The sequence below is a fragment of the Chlorocebus sabaeus genome, chromosome 5, assembly GCF_047675955.1.
Source record: "Chlorocebus sabaeus isolate Y175 chromosome 5, mChlSab1.0.hap1, whole genome shotgun sequence".
Lineage (NCBI taxonomy): Eukaryota > Metazoa > Chordata > Mammalia > Primates > Cercopithecidae > Chlorocebus > Chlorocebus sabaeus.
The window spans coordinates 8,609,089-8,628,161 of record NC_132908.1 but is presented as its reverse complement, the minus strand read 5'-3'; the positions used below and the strand labels follow the sequence as shown (position 1 = coordinate 8,628,161).

The window sequence follows — 19,073 nt, the reverse complement described above, 5'->3', positions numbered from 1 at the left end:
TGGCAAAGTTGGGGCACAACAACCAATCCTTTAGCTGGGAACTGGGTGGGGGCAGAAACAGAGAGAGCCCCTACTTCAGACTCTCTCATTTGTAGGAACCCAGTCCCTGCTGCCTAGGGGAGTGGTCCTAGAGAATCTGCCAGAATTTCAGCTCTTTTCCCATGCAATGCCCCAGGAGAAAAGACACAGGGCTCTGAATAGAGATGAGACAATGTGCAGGGAACTCAAAGCCAGAGGGCATGGGCAGGGGCTAAGAGGGAGGAGACCTTGGAGGGAAGGGATGTGACATCCTTAGGTCCTGTCCAAAGTTCTTGTAGCAAAGCCAGCTAGGCAACTGAGGTTCCTGCAGTAGCCTCCACTCCAGTATCTGATTCTCATTAGCTGCAACTGATCTTATTAGCTTTCCTGGGTCAATTTGGATTTTGGCAAGCCTAGATTTGGCAATGGCCTCAATACAAAGATCACACGGGGGAAGCAGGGATGCACCGATATCCAGGAATGCTTTCCCCGAGGCAACCTGCTGGGGAACTGACAGTTGAGTTCCAGCTCTGCCCCTTCCTGGCTTCATGACCTTCGCAGAGCCTTGGCGCTTCCTCTGACAAGTGGGGACTTGGGACCCAGCAGTCCCCAAGTCCCCATTGTAAATGTGAGGACTGGGGCTTGTGTCAGGGATCCTAGCACCCTAAGGGTCCTGGAGGGGTTGGGGCCAGTTGTCACCCACAGGCTGTGTGACCTTGAGCAAGTCTCTTCCCCTTTTGGGCCTCTGTGTGTTTAACTGTCAAAGGAAGGGGCCACGTCTTCAATGTAGAAGCCCTTTTAGGTCTTAGGACTCCAGACTGGACCATTTACCTCTCCCTGGGGCTGATCTCTTTGGGCCTCGAGGAAACACATTTCTCTATGACTCCACGCCGCAGCACAGGCTCCAAAGAGCAAGACACGACTCACTGCCTCCCTCTCTTCTACCCCTCAACCTGACCCACCAGAGAAGAGCTCTTCCCACCCCCTCCCCACCCCCAGGTCACCAACATCCTATCCCTTAGTCTAGCTTCATCAAAGCAGCAAAGCCAACACTGTCTCCTCCCCATTGGATGGGCCCAGTAGCACCCATCTCTCTTGGCTGAATGCCCAGGGAATTCCACCAGGCAATGCCCACAGGCGCTTGAGGGGGTGCACAGGAGTTTAGGGGGAAAATGGGGGTCCTCTTGGAAGAGGGCCAGTAGTCCTCTCAGACTGTAAGAGAGGATGCACTGAACACAGCCCTTTGTGTGTGTGTTGGGGTGGGGGGCGGGGGAGAGGTGTCGGGTGGTCTCTGCTGGTCCTATTGCCTCAGAGGCCATCTCTGCTGTCAGAGTTTGAAGACTCCTGGAAGGGCCTCTAGGCCCCGGATCCCAGTTTCAAGAGCTCCAGTCTTACTAAATCTCACTGAATCCCCCCCTGGTCTTACCTTGGCCAGGGTGGGTGAGGAAAGGTGAGAGGATGTGAAATAGGTGGGGCAGCCAGGTGTGGGAGTGGAGCTGGGGTGAGGTAGAGAAGGAAGGGATTGGGAGCAGTGGGAAGATGGCGCAGGGCGTTACTAGGTTGGGGTTTGTGTGAAAGGGCTTGGGAGGAGTGGAGGGAGGTGGATGTCTTGGAGGGGTGGCCAGACCTTTGCCCTGCTCCTGAGTATGAAGATCCCTCATTTTACATCTTTACTGGGGAGGACAGGGGAAATCCCCAAAAGCCTTTAATGTGGTGGTGTCAGAGGCCACCCTGCCTCTCTGACGGGTAGGGAGGGGTCTCCGGCAGGGCTAAGGGTGAATCATCTGTCTCTCCAGAGCCCAGTATCTGGGGTGGGAGGGTGACTTGCAGGTCTCTGCTCCAGGATTTCCTTGTCTTATGATGGGGGGAGAGCTTCCATTTTTCATGGAGGGGGAGGTCACTGTAATTTATGAGCTGAGAAGACCCCCATTATTCCGAAAGAGAGGGGAGAAGCAAGACACCCAAACTTAGTTTTTTAAGGATGGGGAAGGGGAAGGGGCATCAGTCTCCCAAGAGGTGAGGGGGCTCTAGAGACCTGGGGACCACTTTTAGGGGCCACATTCTATTTCAAGGGGTAAAAGGGAGAGGACTTCTGTCTAGAGCTGGAGCCAGGAGGAAGGGCCCATTTCTGAAGGAGAAAGGAAGGTATTTTGCTCTCTGGGGGGTGGGAGCTCCTGTCTTTTCGGGGGAGGGGCCTCGCGCCTTGCGAAGATGAGGGCTCCGTTTCTGAGAAGATGCCCAGGTTTTGCTCGCTGGGGGCAGGGCAGAAGGACCTCCTCTCGGCTCCCCTCGGAAGGGCCCGTCCCAAGCCACCCGGCGCCTCGCGCTCACCTCCAGGCCCCGGCTCCGTTCCGCGGGATCCGAACCGCCGGGTTCCGACTTGCGGGATGCGCGCCCCGAGTTCCGGCCGCGCTGGGTGTCTGCTCGGCTTCCCCCAGCGACTCGCTGGACTCCCTGGCTCCGCCGAGCGTCCTGGCCAATCAGCGCCGCCAGCCCCGGCCCTCGCTCTCGCCGCAGCCAATGGTTGCGCCCGCCACGGGCCACCGCCCCCGGGAGGGAGGGGGCAGGCGGGGCGGGGGCAGAGTCCAGCCTCCGGGGGCGGGGGAGACGAGGGCTGGGGCGGGACCGACCCGGGGGCTGGGAAGAGGGACCGCGAGGGCTGGGAGGAAGTGCTGGAGCTGGGGAGGAGACGGCTGAGTATCCCCGTCAAGTTGTGGGGACACTGGACCCTCTGGGGGGCAACTCCATAGGTTGATTTAACCTGGATCTTCATGGGCCTTTTACACCCTTAGGGCTGCAGGCTAGTGTAGCTCCACCTCCACTCGCGTCTCGGATCCGGTCTCTGGAGCTCTAGAGTCAGAATCAGAAGGGTTCCTTTTGCGGAGGAGGGAAGGAGCATCCCGCCCTCCCCACCTCAACCCCCATCTCGGCCCTCAGGGCCCTGCCAGCCCTTCTTGCTCCCAGCGACTTTCCTCCGCCGGGCCCCAGCGCTCTGGAAGACAAACAGGGCACTGGGAGTCAGAGGGGGTTCCTTCTGCATGACCTGGAGCAGGTCACTGCGCCTCCTGATCCTCAATTTCCTGAAATTGGGACAACAGAGATTGTACCTCCTTCGTGGGTATAAACGAGACCCTAGATGTGATGAAGGTCCCTTTCTACCATTGTATAAAACGCTGTGTGGAAGCTAGGTAATACTCAGCTGTGACGGATGGATAGCCCCCCACAGCTTTCTAGAGGTATTTGGAAAGAGGATGCAATCTTTCAGTGACAAAATCAAAGACACAAAGAACTGCTCATTAAGACCACAGGCGATGACCAAGTGCTCATAATGAATGAATGGATGGATGGAGATTACAGACCTTAAAAGGCAGAGAAAGAGCTCAGCTTGGTTCTCCCCACTCAGCCTGATCACTGATCACTTGGTATCCAAGATGTTACAAAAAAAAAAAAAAGGAAAAAATAAGTAAAAAAAGGAAAAGAGAAAAATAAATTTCAATTTTTAAAAAAAGCAATGACTAGTCAACCGAATAACTGTATTTTAATTGTATCTATTTATTTATTTTTTTAGAGACGGAGTCTCGCTCTGTCACCCGGGCTGGAGTGCAGTAGCGCGAACTCAGCTCGCTGCAACCTCCGCCTCCCAGGTTCAAGTGATTCTCCTGCCTAAGCCTCCTGAGTAGTTGGGATTACAAGTGTGCACCGCCACGCCTGGCTAATTGTTTAATTTTTTAATTTTTAGTAGAGACAAGGTTTTGTCATATTGGCCAGGCTGGTCGCAGACTCCTGGCCTCCAGTGATCTGCCTGCCTCAGCCTCCCGAAGTGCTGGGATTACAGGCTAATTGTTTAATTTTTTGATTTTTAGTAGAGACAGCGTTTTGTCATGTTGGCCAGGCTGGTCTCAAACTTCTGGCCTCCAGTGATCTGCCTGCCTCAGCCTCCCAAAGTGCCGGGATTACAGGTGTGAACCACCACACCCAGCCTGTATCCGATTTTAATTTAGGGTATAATAGTAACAGGAAGCTAGTGGCTATCATATTAAAAGCACTGATATAGCCAGCTAGTAATGCTGAGTGAAAAACTACAAGTTCAGTAGGAGAAATGGTTATTTTTGTTTATTGAAATTATGGATTATTCTAATATTACTTTATTTGCATGTCCATGTCAGTAATTTTTTTTATCCCCTTTGGTTTATTTTTAATAGAGGATAAACTCTACAGTGTCACTAATTTCTAATTATTCTATAATGAATATATATTACTCTGGTAATAAGAAGAAAATACTTAAAATGGAAAACAGAAAGGAATAGTCTAAACCAAAGGGCCTGGAGCCAGTACTCTGGGAGGATGAGGCAGGCGGATCACTTGAGGCCAGGAGTTCAAGACCAGTCTGGCCAACATGGTGAAACCCCGTTTCTATTTATAAATATACATTTTTTAAGAGTCTAAGCCAAAGGTTGACAAACTATAGCCCATAGACCAAATGTAGTTCATCATCTGTTTTCCTATGACCATGAGCTAAGAATTGGTTATTTTAACCATATTAGATGGTTAAAAAAAATTCAAAAGAAGAATAATGTTATGTGACACATAGAAACTCTATAAAATTCAAATTTTACTGTGCCTAAATAAAATTTTATGGGAACACAGCCAGGCCCATTTATTTATTCATTGTCTGTGAGCTACAACAGCAGAGCTGAGTAGTTGTGACAGAGACTGTGTGGCCTGAAAAGCCAACAATATTTACCTTCTGGCCCTTTGCAGAAAAATCTGCCGTGTTCTAGTCTAAGGCAATCAAGGGAAATAAGAGGTGTGTGCAGCCATCTTCATTCATCCGTTCATTCATTCATTCAACTAGGTATTGAGCACCCATTTGTAGGTCAGGCCCTGGGAAAGGACACTTCTAGGGGATGAAAGGAGCTGCTTTGTCTCTACTTAAGGACCGGCGAGAGAAGGCTATTTAGAGCCAGGTGCTTCGCAAGCTGATTCTCAAATAGCTTCATTGTGATACTTGTGAAGAAAACTGTCAGCATGTGGAAAAAGCCCTTTCCACATTGGCTTCCCTTGCATTTTCTGCCGTTCTGCAGTTTTCCTATGGAGCTGCTTGGGGTTGCAGGTGTCTGCTGGGGAATACAGAATGTTTCCCAGAGTTTGGCTGAGGCCTGGGATGAAGACTCACCCATGCTCTGTGCCTATCAATAAGCTCCTTCCAGAAGAGCACCTCTAGCTGGGAGGGCCCCCACCGCACTCTGGAGAGGAGAAATGCAAACGAAGGCAATGGTGAATGAGGCTCCAAGGGTACCAGTGGTCTGCTCAGGAAACTCTTAGAGATCAGCAGCCCATTGTACAGAAGAGGACACTGAGGCCCAGAGAGGAGGAAGAACTTGTCCAGAGCCAGATTAAAGCACAAATTTTATTGGCTAGGCCTGTGATTTCCACATCCCTGGTCACAAAATAATAAAGAGATATCATCTATCCAAAACTATAAAGGGCATTTTGATGTGGTGGAAAGGGGATCAACTTGGGAGTTAGATCTAATATTGAATTCTAGTTCCAACTCCCAATGGCTATGTTACTCTGGACATGTCATTTACTTCCTCTCAGTCTCTATGCTCTTATCTGTAAATTGAATAAAGTATCTATGACATTTTCACATGTAAAAGAATGAAGATAGACCCTTACCTCACACCATATAAAAAACTAACTCAACAATGGAACAAAGACCTAAATAAATATAAGACCTAACACTATAAAATTCTTAGAAGAAAATATGGGAGGGGGGAGAGGTGCAATGGCTCACGCCTGTATTCCTAGCACTTTGGGAGGCCAAGGCTGCCAGATCACTTGAGCCCAGGAATTTGAGATAAGTCTGGGAAACCTGGCAAAATCCCACTGTTACAAAAAATACAAAAATTAACCAGGTGTGGTGGTGTGTGACTGTGGTCTCAGTTAATTAAGAGGCAGAGGTGGGAGGATTGCCTGAGCCTGGGAGGCAGAGGTTGCAGTGAGCCAAGATTGTGCCATTGCACTCCATCTAGCCTGGGTGACAGAGCAAGACCCCATCTTAAAAACAACAGCAACAAAAAAGCATTGTGATTATACTTAATGCCATTGAATTTTACACTCTAAAATGGTAAAAAAAAAAAAACTGGCTAATTTTGTGCAATGTGTATTTTACCATAATAAGGAAAAAAGTATGTACCATAGTAGGTCATTGGGTGGGGTAAGTAAGGGAAGTTTGCTCCTGGTCCCTGGTGGGCAGTGTCCATTGGCGCTGTATGTAGCTGTACTGGTTTTACCAAACTATCTGCTTGATTGTGAGAGGTGGGCCAGAGCTCATTCATTCATTTAGTAATTTTTCCATCAATTTGTTCAGTCATCAAATACACACTTAGCACCTACTGTGTGCCAGGTGCTAAACTGTTCTAGGCATTGGGGATTGTGGTCCTGCCCCCATGGAGCTTCCATTCTGCAGCTAGGAGACAGTGTATAAGAAGGTGAATGTGTAACTAAGAAAGCTCTTTTCTTTTCTCCTTCCTTCCTTCCTTCCTTCCTTCCTTCCTTCCTTCCTTCCTTCCTTCCTTCCTTCCTTCCTTCCTTCCTCTTTCTTTCTTTTTCTTTCTTTCTTTCCTTTCTTTCTTTCTTTTCTTCCTTCCTTCCTTCCTTCCTTCCTTCCTTCCTTCCTTCCTTCCTTCCTTCCTTCCTTTCTCTCTTTCTTTTTCTCTCTTTCGTTCTTTTTTTTCTTTCTTTTTGAGACAGAGTCTCGCTCTGTCACCCAGGCTGCAGTGCAGTGGCACTATCTTGGCTCACTGCAACCTCTGCCTCCCCAGTTCAAGCGATTCTTGTGCCTCAGCCTCCCGAGAAGGTGGGATTACAGATGTGTGCCACCATGCCCAGCTAGTTTTTGTATTTTAAGTAAAAATGGGATTTTGCCATGTTGGCTAGGCTGGTCTCGAATTCCTGGTCTTAAGTGATCTTCCCACCTTGGCCTCCCAAAGTGCTGGCATGAGCCACTGCATGAGCCACTGTGCCCAGCCTAGGAAGCTAATTTCTGGTAACAAGTGCTCTAAGGAAATGCAAAATAAGGTGATGTTCCTGGGATCGGTGTGGGTACACCAGCCATGAAAGTCAGGGAGTTGTCCGCAAGGTTGTGACATTTAATCTGAGGCCTGAATGCTAAGAGGAAGGCTTCTATGGGATTATCTTGTGCTCGTTCTCATGCATTTTGACCCTTGTGCTAGGCTCCTAGAAGACCCAAAGGCTGCCTCCAGCTTTCCTCCTCTGAACATCTCAGGTAATATGAGGAAAGCATGAGAAAGTGAACCAGGCTCAACAGGCAGCTGCTGCATCTGACATGTAACACACTGGGACCATCAGCACTGCCAGCCAAAAGGACGCACGGCAGTGCAGTCCCCCTTCTGGCTCAAGACATAGTGAAATGACAGAGGAGCTGAGACATACTGCCACCCCCATGCTCTGCAGGACTTCCTAAAGGCAGAAAGTGAACAACAGACAATTTTCATGCTCAAGATGTCAGTGGTGCCAAGCTTGAGAAACCCTGCCTGAGTTAATGTGTATATAGTTCCAAGAATACAGAAGGAGCTTAGTACATCCTGGGTCCCTTCCTCCTGTGGCTAGAGATGCCCTGCCTATTCACCCCAATTCTTCTTGACAATACATGGCTGTGGCATCTCCAGGGGTCAGTTGGAGTGTAGCTCCCTCATCGAGACTGATGGAGAAAATAGCTAAACATGTACGTCTTTTCTGAGATCTTTGATGACTTGACTTCTGACAGTGCTTGGCACGCAGTAGGTGTTCCGGGAATACATATCAATTTCTTTTCTTTTTCTTTTTTTTTTTTTTGAGATGGAGTCTCGCTCTGTCGCCCAGGCTGGAGTGCAGTGGCCGGATCTCAGTTCACTGCAAGCTCTGCCTCCTGGGTTTACGCTATTCTCCTGCCTCAGCCTCCCGAGTAGCTGGGACTACAGGTGCCCGCCACCACGCCCAGCTAGTTTTTTGTATTTTTTTAGTAGAGACGGGGTTTCACCGTGTTAGCCAGGATGGTCTCAATCTCCTGACCTCGTGATCCATCTGTCTTGGCCTCCCAAAGTGCTGGGATTACATACATATCAATTTTACTGCATGAAAAGAACAGCAGGATGCTGAGGGAGGACATCTTGGCGCTCTCTTGGGGAGCTCTTGGCCCTGAGGCGCTGTCCAGGAACTCTTTGCTGAAACTTCACAGAGAAGGAGAAAACTCAAAAAATGTGGCACATATATACCACGGAATACTATGCAGCCATAAAAAAGAATGAGACCATGTCCTTTTCAGGGACATGGATGAAACTGGAAGCCATCATTCTCAGCAAACTAACACAGGAAGAGAAAGCCAAACACCATGTGTTCTTACTCGTAAGTGGGAGTTGAACAGTGAGAATACATGGACACAGGGAGGGGAACATCACACACCAGGGCCTGTCAGGGAGTGGGGAGCAAGGGGAGGGAGAGCATTAGGACAAATACCTAATGCATGTGGGGCTTAAGACTTAGATGACGGGTTGACAGGTGCAGCAAACCACTATGGCATGTGTGTACCTAAGTAACAAGCCTGCACGTTCTACAAATGTACCCCAGAACTTAAAATAATAAAGAAAATAAAAATTTAAAATAAATAAAACAACTTTATTAATTTTATTAACATGAAAACAAACAAAAAAGAAAACCTGAACTAAGATTGAACTCCTCCCCACTAAGAAAGCAAGCCCAGGCCTCCTTTCTCCCTCTCATCCTCATCTTTCCTCCCTACAGACAATGGAAGATGAAAATCAGGAGAGACTTGGGCGCAGTGGCTCACACCTGTAATCCCAGCACTTTGGGAGGCTGAGGTGGGTGCATCAACTGAGGTCAGGAGTTTGAGACCAGCCTGGCCAACATAGTGAAACCCTGTCTCTACTAAACTACAAAAAAAAAAAAAAAAAAAAAAAAAAAATTAGCTGGGCATGGTAGCAGGTGCCTGTAATCCCAGGTACTAGGGAGGCTGAGGCAGGAGAGTTGCTTGAATCTGGGAAGCAGAGGTTGCAGTGAACTGAGATCGTGCTTGTATTACAGCCTGGGCAACAAGAGCAAAACTCCATCTCAAAAAAAAAAAAAAAAAAAAAAAAAAAGAGAAGAGAAAAGAAAAGAAAATCAGGAGAAAAGAAGCATGGCAGAATAGTTATATCCTCAAACTCTGGAGTTAAAGAGAGTTGGGCTCATATTCTGACTGTGACAATGAAGAATTATGTGACTTTACATAGATGACTTCAGTTCTGAGCCTCAGTCCCATCTGTAAGATGGGGATGATGATCACAATGCCTGCGTCTCAGCGATTTCGTGAGTGTTAAGTGGGAGAAGTGCCTTAGAGCACGTAGCAGGCAGTGGGGTGGTTGGCATGTAGTAAGCACTCAACAAATATTAGCTATGACCATAAACGTTTTCATAATCATCACTCTTGTAGTTTAGGTTCTCCTAGAAATAGACTCGGAGACAAAGATTTGAGTGCTTTATTTGGGAGGTGATCTCAGGATGATTCCAAGAGATATTGGTGGGTCGATAATAAAGGGTGGGTTATCTAGCAAATAATCACTGTGGGTGACTGGAGCTCCATTCCATTGGGGAACACTGGGAGCTGGCACAGAACAGTCACTTTAGGACTATCCCACCATGGAACAAGGGAGCTGGGGTATTTATACACCAACTACTCTCTGACATTGGCCAAGAACTGCTTGCTCAGGATGTCAACTCCCCAGCACTTCTGGCCACCTGTCCCTTTCAGGTTGAGCAGACTCAGGCGACCAAGGAACACCCTCAGGGTAAGTCTCAGATGATGATAGAGACAGGTGAACTTGCAAAGAAATAGAAAATGCTGCACAGATATTGGCTTCTCCTCCAGCACCATCACCTGTGGCCACAGCTAATGTTCTAAATGCCTCTGCTGAGCTATCATAGTGAAGGGGTGACCTGCCCCTCCACACTTGTGGGCGTTTCTCGTTAGGTGGAACGAGAGACTTGAGAACAGAAATGAGACACAGAGACAAAGTATAGAGAAAGAAAAAGTAGGTACAGGGACCGGCGCTCAGCATACAGAGGACCCGCTCTGGCACCGGTCTCTGAGTTCCCTCAGTATTTATTGATCATTATCTTTACCATCTTGGAAAAGGGGAAGTGGCAGGATAATAGGATCGTCGTAGGGAGAAGGTCAGCAGTAAGACATATGAATAAAGATCTCTGTGACATGCATAAGTTTAAGGAAAAGTGCTGTGCCTTGATATGCATGTGCAAACATCTCCATAAACCTTTTTAGTAAAGAGCAACATTGCTGCTAGCACGTCCCACCTTCAGCCCTAAGGTGGTTTTCTCCCATCTCAGTAAATAGAACATACAATCAGGTTTTACACTGAGACGTTCTATTGCCCAGGGACGGGCAGGAGACAGATGCTTTTCTCTATCTCAACTGCCAAGAGGCCTTCTTTCCTCTTATGCTAGTCCTCCTCAGCACAGATCCTTCACGGGTGTCAGGCTGGGGGATGATCAGGTCTTTCCCTTCCCACGAGGCCATATTTCAGACTATTACATGGGGAGAAACCTTGGACAATACCTAGCTTTCCTAGGCAGAGGTCCCTGCAACCTTCGGCAGTGTATGTGTCCCTGGATACTTGAGATTAAGAGAATGGTGATGACTTTTAACCAGCAAGCCGCCTTCAGGCACTTGTTTAACAAAGCACACCCTGCACAGCCCCAAATCCGTTAAACCTTGAGTCACCACAGCACATGTCTCCTGCAAGGACAGGGTTGGGGGTAGGGTCACAGGTTAACAGCATCTCAAATACAGAACAAAATGGAGTCCCTTATGTCTACTTCTTTCTATATAGACACAGTAACAGTCTGATCTCTCTTTCTTTTCCCCACATCATAGTCTGTGCTCACTTCTGTGATAGCACTTGTCAACTTCATTAATTCATTCAGTCATTAATTCACTAGCTGACTCACTCCCTCATGTATTCATCCATTTCCTCACTCACTTATACTTCTACACTTAACTGCTCACTAAATGCTACATGCAGGCCTCAGGCTCTTAAATGGTCTATTCCAGGGGTGTCTCCTCCTGGCCAGGAAGCTCCTTGGGGAGAAGTCCTGGGCCCGATTGGTCTTTTGGTGCCAGGTATTCAGCACAGCACCTGGCACACAGCAGGGCTCAGGATGTGTTTAATGGAGCTGAAGTAAATTAGAGCCCAGAGTGCGGTTTTCCTCTCTTACAAACTGAGCATGCTATGAAGATCCAGGCTTCGTCCCAGCTGGGTACTTGTTAACCTGATGTTTCAAATACTTGTCCTATGGGAACAGTCTTTGTGAAATGAATCTTGGGAGTCCTGGAAGTTTTCAAACATGAAGTATATGCAAACGCTCACTCTCCTGCTGAATTCAGAGGTAGCAGAGGGAGGGGCTTTGCCTGGAAGATGCCAGGCTGTATGCTGGGTCCTGGAGGCAGCTCCTGACTTGGAGTCACCAAGGCTCAAGATCAGGCCCACCGTTCCTTCTCAGGCATTTGCCTCTGAGCCTCAGCTATTTTTGTTTTATTTTATTGTTTTGAGAGAGGGTCTCAGTCTCATCACCCAGGCTGGAGTTCGGTCTTGGCTCACTGCAGCCTCGATCTCCTTGACTCAGGTGATTCTCCCACTTCAGTCTCTTGAGCAGCTGGGTCTATAGATGTGCACCACTATGACTGGTGAATTTTTTTTTCTTTTTTTTTTGGTATTTTTAGTAGATACGGGGTTTCACCATGTTGCCCATGCTGGTCTTAAACTCCTTAGAGGCTACCGTGGAAAATTCTGCCCTAGAGTCAAGCCCATCAGGGCCCCCACCCAGCTTTCTCACTCACAGGCTGTGGGACCCCTAGGGGTTCCCTCCTCCCCAGGGACCCTCAGTTTCTGTGCCTTCAAAACAGGGTGACACAGTGAGATGTGCCGGACAACCAAGCAGGTGAGATGATTTTCATTCTGATTTCCTGAGCACCCGGCTCAGGTGCTGGGCTACTCTAGGGCCCTGGATAAGGATCTTTGCAGGAAAGACCTCAGTGTCACATGACCACACATGGATCACGTGAGATGGATCCTGGGAAAAAGCTTTAGAGTGGACCACACGTGGTGGCTCACGCCTGTCATCCCAGCACTTCGGAAGGCTGAGGTGGGAAGAAGATCACTTGAGCCCAGGAGTTCGACACCAGCCCAGGCAACATAAGGGACCAAAAACAAAAAATGAATAAATTAGCCTGGTGAGGTGGTGTGTGCCTAGGTCCTAGCTACTTTGGAGGCCAAGGCGGGAGCACTGCTTGAGTCTGAGAGGCTGAGGCTGCAGCGAGCCGTGATAGCATCACTGTACTCCAGGCTGGGTGGCAGAGCAAGACCTCATCTCAAAAAAATAAATACGTAAATAAAATTTAGTCCGGGTGTGGTGGTTCACGCCTGTAATCCCAACACTTTGGGAGGCTGAGACGGGTGGATCACCTGAGGTCGGAGTTTGAGACCAGCCTGGCCAACATGGTGAAACCCTGTCTCTACTAAAAATACAAAAACTATCTGGGCATTGTGGCACAGGTGAACAGACAGGTGAACTTGCAAAGGAATAGAAAATGCCTATGGTCCCACATACTTGGGAGGCTGAGGCAGGAGAATCGCTTGAGTCCAGGAACTGGAGGATGCAGTGGGCCGAGATCACGCCACTGCACTTCAGCCTGGGAAACAGAGCAAGACTCCATCTTAAAAAAAAAAAAAAAAAAAAAAAAAAAATTAAATACACAAGTATAAGGAGAGGAAAGATTATTGCCTAGCCCAATGCTTATTAACTGGGGCCATCTGGCCACATCTGAGACAGTTTTGGTTGTCATGACTGTGGTGGGGGATGGGGGATGAGAAGGTGCTCCTGGCATCTGGTGGGTGGAGGCCGAGGGGGCTGCTGAATGCTCTAAAATGCACAGGACAGTCTCCTATGACATGGGATTACTGAGCCCAACACGTTGGCAGTGATGAGGCTGAGAAACCTCACTCTAGTATAACTCCTCTAATCTGACAAATGAAACCCAGAAAGGTCTAAGATGATCCAAGGTGTGATTAGCAGACTGATTTTGGGCAAGTTTTAATTTCTCCTAGCCTCAGTTGCTTCATCAGTAAAATGGATGTAAGAATAATAGTACTTACCCCATATGGCTGTGAAGAGGTTTAAAGAGGATACAGAGTCAGAGCTGGGAAAATGCAGGCAGAAAAACAGGAGGAGTGCGAGGACCTCCCCCAGCCCCCTGGTGGGGCCACCTCTTGATTTTAGCTCTGAACTCTTCCCCAGGTGACCCTCCTCCTGGAACATCCAGGTATGTGTTGTCATAGAAACCTTTCAGGGACGGTGCACTCGAGAACTTGACTGATTTTTTTTCTCCCTAAAATAACCCACCCTGTCAGTCAAGTAACACTTAGGCAAAGTGGTAAGGCAAGTGAGACTGTTTTCCCATCATTAACCGTTGAGCAGGCCGCCTACTTGTGGAGTTTCCATTCTCCAGAGACAGACAGTTAATAGAAATGCGACAGAGATTAATAATAATAGGGAGATGATAATGATGTTTGTTTTGTTTTGTTTTTTGAGACAGAGTTTTGCTCTTGTTGCCCAGGCTGGAGTGCAGTGGTACAATCTTGGCTCACTGTAACCTCTGCCTCCCAGGTTCAAGTGCTTCTCCTGCCTCAGCCTCCCAAGTAGCAGATTATAGGTGCCCGCCACCACGCCCTGCTAAATTTTGTATTTTTAGTAGAGACAGGGTTTCACCATGTGAGCCAGGCTGGTCTCGAGCTCCTGACCTCGGGTGATCCGCCTGCCTCAGATTCCCAAAGTGCTGGGGTTACAGGCGTGAGTCACTGCGCCTGGCAATGGCTACCATTTTTTGAACCTTTCTCCCTTGCCTGGTTATATGCTAGGTGCTTGATAGACGTTACCAAGTCCAGCTTTGAGAAGTAAGTACTAGTAGTGTGTGCATTTTACAGACCAGGATTCTGAGGCTCAGAGGGGTGAGTGTTGGGGCTGGTTTTAGTTCAGATGCCAGGCGCCATGTTCTAACCATCAAGCTTTATTGCCTCTGAGGAAACTCCAGTGGAAAGAGGTGCCGGAGGAAGGCTCGGTTCCTTTTGTCCCTGTCTCCAGCACCCAAACCATCAGCTTCTCGCTGTTTCTTGGTGAGCTCTGAAGCTGGAAACTCCACCACCAGTCCATGCATCCCAATGTGAAGTTGTCACCTTCCTGGTCTAGAACAAACGGTCCATAGAAACACCCCCAAAGAATGCTCCCACATGGCTCTATTAGCAGTTGGTTCCTGAAGCCTGAGGCAGGCAGAATAAGACTGTGATCGTGTTCCAGCCCTGGCACATCAAACCCTTCGATCCATCCCAAGATAATGGTACAGCATAAGCTCCAATCCACAGGGCTCCTGGATTCCTTCAGAAAAACAATACTCACCCTGGGCAGGGGGTCATGGAAAGAGCACTGGGTTTCCAATGGAAAGACAGAACTGGTGTTAGATCCCACCTCTTGTTACTTCTTTGCTATTTTTATCTTTAGAGAGTCTCGCTCTATTGCCCAGGCTGGAGTGTAGTGGTGCGGTTACAGTTCATTGTAACCTCAAACTCTTGGGTTGAAACGATTCTCTTGCCTTGGCCTCCTGAGTAGCTGGGACTATAGGAACTTGCCACCAGGCCCAGCTGATTGTTTTTCTTTTGGTAGAGACAGTCTTGGTATGTTGTCCATGCTGGTGTTGAACTCCTGGATTCAAGTGATCTTCCCACCTCTGTCTCTCAAACGGTTGGGATTACGGGCGTGAGCCAACATGCCCAGCCCATTCTTGCTACTTATGAGTCCTGTGACCTTGGACAGCCTCTGTAAAGATTTGAGCCTTAGCTTACCTGTCTCTAAAATGGGTACAGGAGGCTGGGTACAGTGACTCATGCCTGTAATTCCAGCATTTTTAGAGGCCGAAGTGGAAGGATTGCTTGAGGCCAGGAGTTCAAAATCATCCTGGTCAATAGAGTGAGACCCTGTCTCTACAAAAATATAATAATAATAATGATAAAGTAGAATAAAATAATATGAGAACAAAGTTGTTGGGCAGATAAATGAGATCAATGGTAAGGGCTTAATAAAGGTGGATTTTATCTGAATTCGGGTTTGGGGCTAGCTGGGTACTGGCGGCTGTCAGAACTCATATGCTGCTGTATAATGTACAGCAGGTTAATTAGGGTCCCCTGAAAGTCATCGGAGACCTACACTTAGGCATGGCTGCCAGGACTGATGGTTACCTTAGATTCCTTTCTGGCACATCTGGCCCTGGATTCATGAGGCTGGGGCACCATCTTGTGGTGAGAATCCTGCCGGGGGGCCAGCAGGGATGCAAGGTGCCTGAGGGCCCTGCTCCCCTCAAGCCGTGGAACCTGGGTGACGAGAACGTGACTCCCAGACTCTTTGGGAGACTTGAAGCCAAGACCAAACTCTGCACCTGTCTTCCCCACTGGTTGGGCCAGAGTCCAGAGCCCTGGTAGCTCTGGGTTTCCATTCACTCATCTGCTCAGCCACTCAGCACAGCTCTTCCTTCTCCTCCTCCACGACTTGCCCACTTGCTGGCCCAGTCGCCCCACCTGAAGCAGCTACCGCCCTCATTCATGCTCTTCCAGGCCCCGATAGCTCCATTGTTCTTTCTAGTACTTACCAACACTGCCAAGGCTATAATTTTCAAACCATTAAAACATAATTACCTTAAAGTCAATAGTGACTATGTATTAAAATTCATATTTACTTTACTAATGAGGGCCTAGGCAGAATGACAAAGCTGGCTCCAACGAGAATTCGAAAAACTGGAATTCTTCTAGGAAGTAGGAAAAATGAGGAGATAAAATTGCCATATTATGCTGGGTGCGGTGGGTCACACCTGTAATCCAAGCACTTTGGGAGGCCGAGGCAGGCGGATCACTTGAGGTCTGGAGTTTGAGACCAGCCTGGCCAACATGGTGAAACCCCATCTCTATTAAAAAAACACAAAAATTAGCCAGGTGTGGTGGTGTGCGCTTGTAGTCCCAGCTCGGGAGGCTGAGGCACGAGAATTGCTTGAATCCAGATGGCAGAGGTTGCAGTGAGCCAAGATCGCGCCACTGCACTCCAGCCTGGGCAACAGAGCCAGACTCCATCTCAAAACAAACAAACAAACAAACAAACAGGCCATGTTACATGTAAAGTCGGTTAATGTGCTACAGGGCAAAATCACCGTACCCCTTGGGGTGATCTTCCTACTGGACAGAAAAGAATAGCATTACATGGTTTCAGTTCGATAGAAATGAAAAATGTGGCCAGGTGCGGTGGCTCACACTTAATAGTCCTAGCACTTTGGGAGGCTGAGGTGGGAGGATGGCTTGTGCTCAGGAGTTCGAGACCAGCCTGGGCAACATAGTGAGACCCTGTCTCTACAAAAAAAATACCGAAAAGTTGGCTGGGTATGGTGTCATGTGCCTGTAATCCCAGCTACCTGGGAGGCTGAGGTGGGAGGATCACTTGAGCCCAGGAGGTCAAGGCTGCAGTGAGCCAAGATCGCGCCACTGCACTCCACAGCCTGGGTAACAAGGTAAGATGCTGTCTAAAAATCAAACAAACAAACAAACAAAAAATCCTTGCACCCTAATCAATTGTGTACACAAGTGCTGCACTGTCCTAAGGGCTCTAGCACACAGTCACCTTTTTGCCTCACTTCTAGCTTTTGGACTGTGGTTCTTTACACTACCTGACATTATATTTTGCGTTTGTTTATTGCAGGTTGCCTCCTCTAGAATGTAGGCTCCTTGAGGGCAGACAGGTGGAATGCCTGGCTCCCTGCTGCCTCCCCAATACCTTATAAATATCCAGCATATGGAAAGTGCTTGGTAGTTATTCGCAGAATGGCTGAGAGGGTCAGGCTGGGCAATGAATATGCCAGCCCTGTCATCCCGGAACTCATGATCTAGTGAAGGATGGATAATTATCGTACCAAGTTTTTTTTTTTTTTTCCTCAGTCTGTTGCCCAGGCTGGAGTGCAGTGGTGCGATCTTGGCTCACTGCAACCTCCGCCTCCCAGGTTCAAGCGATTCTCCTGTCTCAGCCTCCCAAGTAGCTGGGACACTACAGGGGCGCACCACTGTGCCCAGCTAATTGTTGCATTTTTAGTAGAGACAGGGTTTCACCATGTTGGCCAGGCTGGTCTCAAACTCCTGACCTCAAGTGATCGGCCCACCTCAGCCTCCCAAAGGCTGGGATTACAGGTGTGAGCCACTGTGCTGGCCTTGTTGGTTTTAACAGTTCTTTCCCAAGCAGGCTGCAGCTGAACAGCCAAGTCCCCTCCTTGGGCCATATATATTTCTGAAAATGTTAGAATGTGTCAAAAAAAAAAAAAAAAAAAAATTGAGTCCACTGGCCTGGGCTAAATACCTAGCAGAACATTCCCATGGTTTGGTGACTCTGAAATATCGCTGCCAAACAAACACTTGTAGAGGCGCAAACAAGGCCATAAAACATGGCAATGCAGGCGCGCTTGCACTCTGGGAAATGAAAATCTGATGATACTCTGAATTACAGTGGATCAAGATTAATTCCAGGCTCTACTTAGAGGAAGCTTTCAGGCCGAGTGGTTTAGACATAAAAGTAGTTTGCCCTAATGCGGCAGGTGAAAGCCGTGACAACTCTATTGCTTGGTGCCAATTACATTTATGGGCTTGTCCCCAGGAGTGCTAGGAAATTGTCACCGTTAGTGCTGACGTGTTGCCAGCTGGTGGCTCCGTATAGTGGGGTTCTGATTTGAAGACTCATTATTAATATTCCCCGTCGTGATCTGCAACTCTGCTCCACGATGGCAAGTCTGTCAGGAAAGCAGTTTGTGCAGGCATTTTAGAAAACAGCAATAGGTTGAGGGCTATGCGGTAGGCCCCAGAGCTTCAACTACTGTGCACACAAATCACCTGGTGTCTTGTCGAGATGCAGATTCAGATTCAGGTCCTGAGCTGAGGCCTGATACTTTTTTTCTTTTTTGGAGATAGGATCTCTCTCTGTTGCCCAGGCCAGAGTGCAATGGTGCAGTCATGGCTCACTGCAGCCTGAAGTTCTTAGGCTCAAGCAATCCTTTCCCCTTGCCTCCCAAGCAGCTGGGACTACAGGTGTGAGCCACTACGCCCGGCTTTTTTTTTTTTTGAGACAAAGTTTTGCTCTTATTGCCCAGGCTGGAGTGCAATGGCATGATCTCGGCTCCTGCAACCTCTGCCTCCTGGGTTCAAGTGATTCTCCTGCCTTAGCCTCCCAAGTAGCTGGGATTACAGGCATGAGCTGCCACACCCGGCTAATTTTGTATTTTTAGTAGAGGCAGGGTTTCGCCATGTTGGCCAGGCTGGTCTTGAACTCCTGACTTCAGGTGATCCACCTGCCTTGGCCTCCCAAAGTGCTGGGATGACAGGTGTGAGCCACCACGCCTGGTCTCTTGCCTGGTTTTTTTTTTTTTTTTTTTTTTTTTTGAGACAGAGGCTTGCTCTGTTATCCAGGCTGGAGGGCAGTAGCATGATCTTGGCTTACTGCAATCTTCGCCTCCTGGGTTCAAATGATTCTCCTGCCTTGGCCTCCCAAGTAGCTGAAATCGCAGGTACACACCACCACGCCAGGCTAATTGGCTGTTTAATTTTTAGTAGAGATGGGGTCTTGCTGTGTTATCCAGTCTGGTCGAACTCCTGGCCTCAACTGATCCTCTTGGCTTGGCCTCCCAAATTACTGGGATTGCAGGAGCGAGCCAATACGCTCAGCCTGATGTTGTATTTCTAACCAGCATCCAGGTGATGCCACAGATGCTGCTACTGGTCTAGGGACTACACAGCGGGAACATGGGAAGAGCAAAGGCTCGGGAGTCAGATGGACATGGGTGGACACGAGCTCTAACCCTGACTCTGCCCTTGGTGGCTGTGTGATGTTGGGCAAGTTGCTTAACCTCTCTG

The 19,073-nt window shown here is 48.5% G+C and overlaps 2 protein-coding genes across 5 annotated transcripts in view; both read right to left on the bottom strand.

Moving 5' to 3' along the window:
* Positions 1-2,480, bottom strand: part of ABAT (4-aminobutyrate aminotransferase) — a 111,092-nt gene extending 108,612 nt beyond the window's left edge. The window contains exon 1 of one of the 3 annotated variants that reach the window (XR_012092910.1): positions 2,350-2,479. The gene's annotated coding sequence lies outside the window, so the exon portion shown is untranslated. Of the gene's footprint in view, positions 1-2,349 lie in introns of all 3 variants that reach the window. The other 2 variants (XM_007985096.3, XM_007985080.3) reach the window with 2 other exon arrangements.
* A 217-nt stretch (positions 2,481-2,697) lies between these two features.
* Positions 2,698-19,073, bottom strand: part of METTL22 (methyltransferase 22, Kin17 lysine) — a 42,570-nt gene continuing 26,194 nt past the window's right edge. Inside the window, exon 10 of one of the 2 annotated variants that reach the window (XM_037989866.2) lies at positions 2,698-2,868. In XM_037989866.2, the coding sequence (XP_037845794.2) occupies positions 2,788-2,868 (81 nt within the window). In that variant the 3' untranslated portion in view covers positions 2,698-2,787. The remainder of the gene's footprint in view (positions 2,869-19,073) is intronic. The other variant, XM_007985137.3, reaches the window with a different exon arrangement.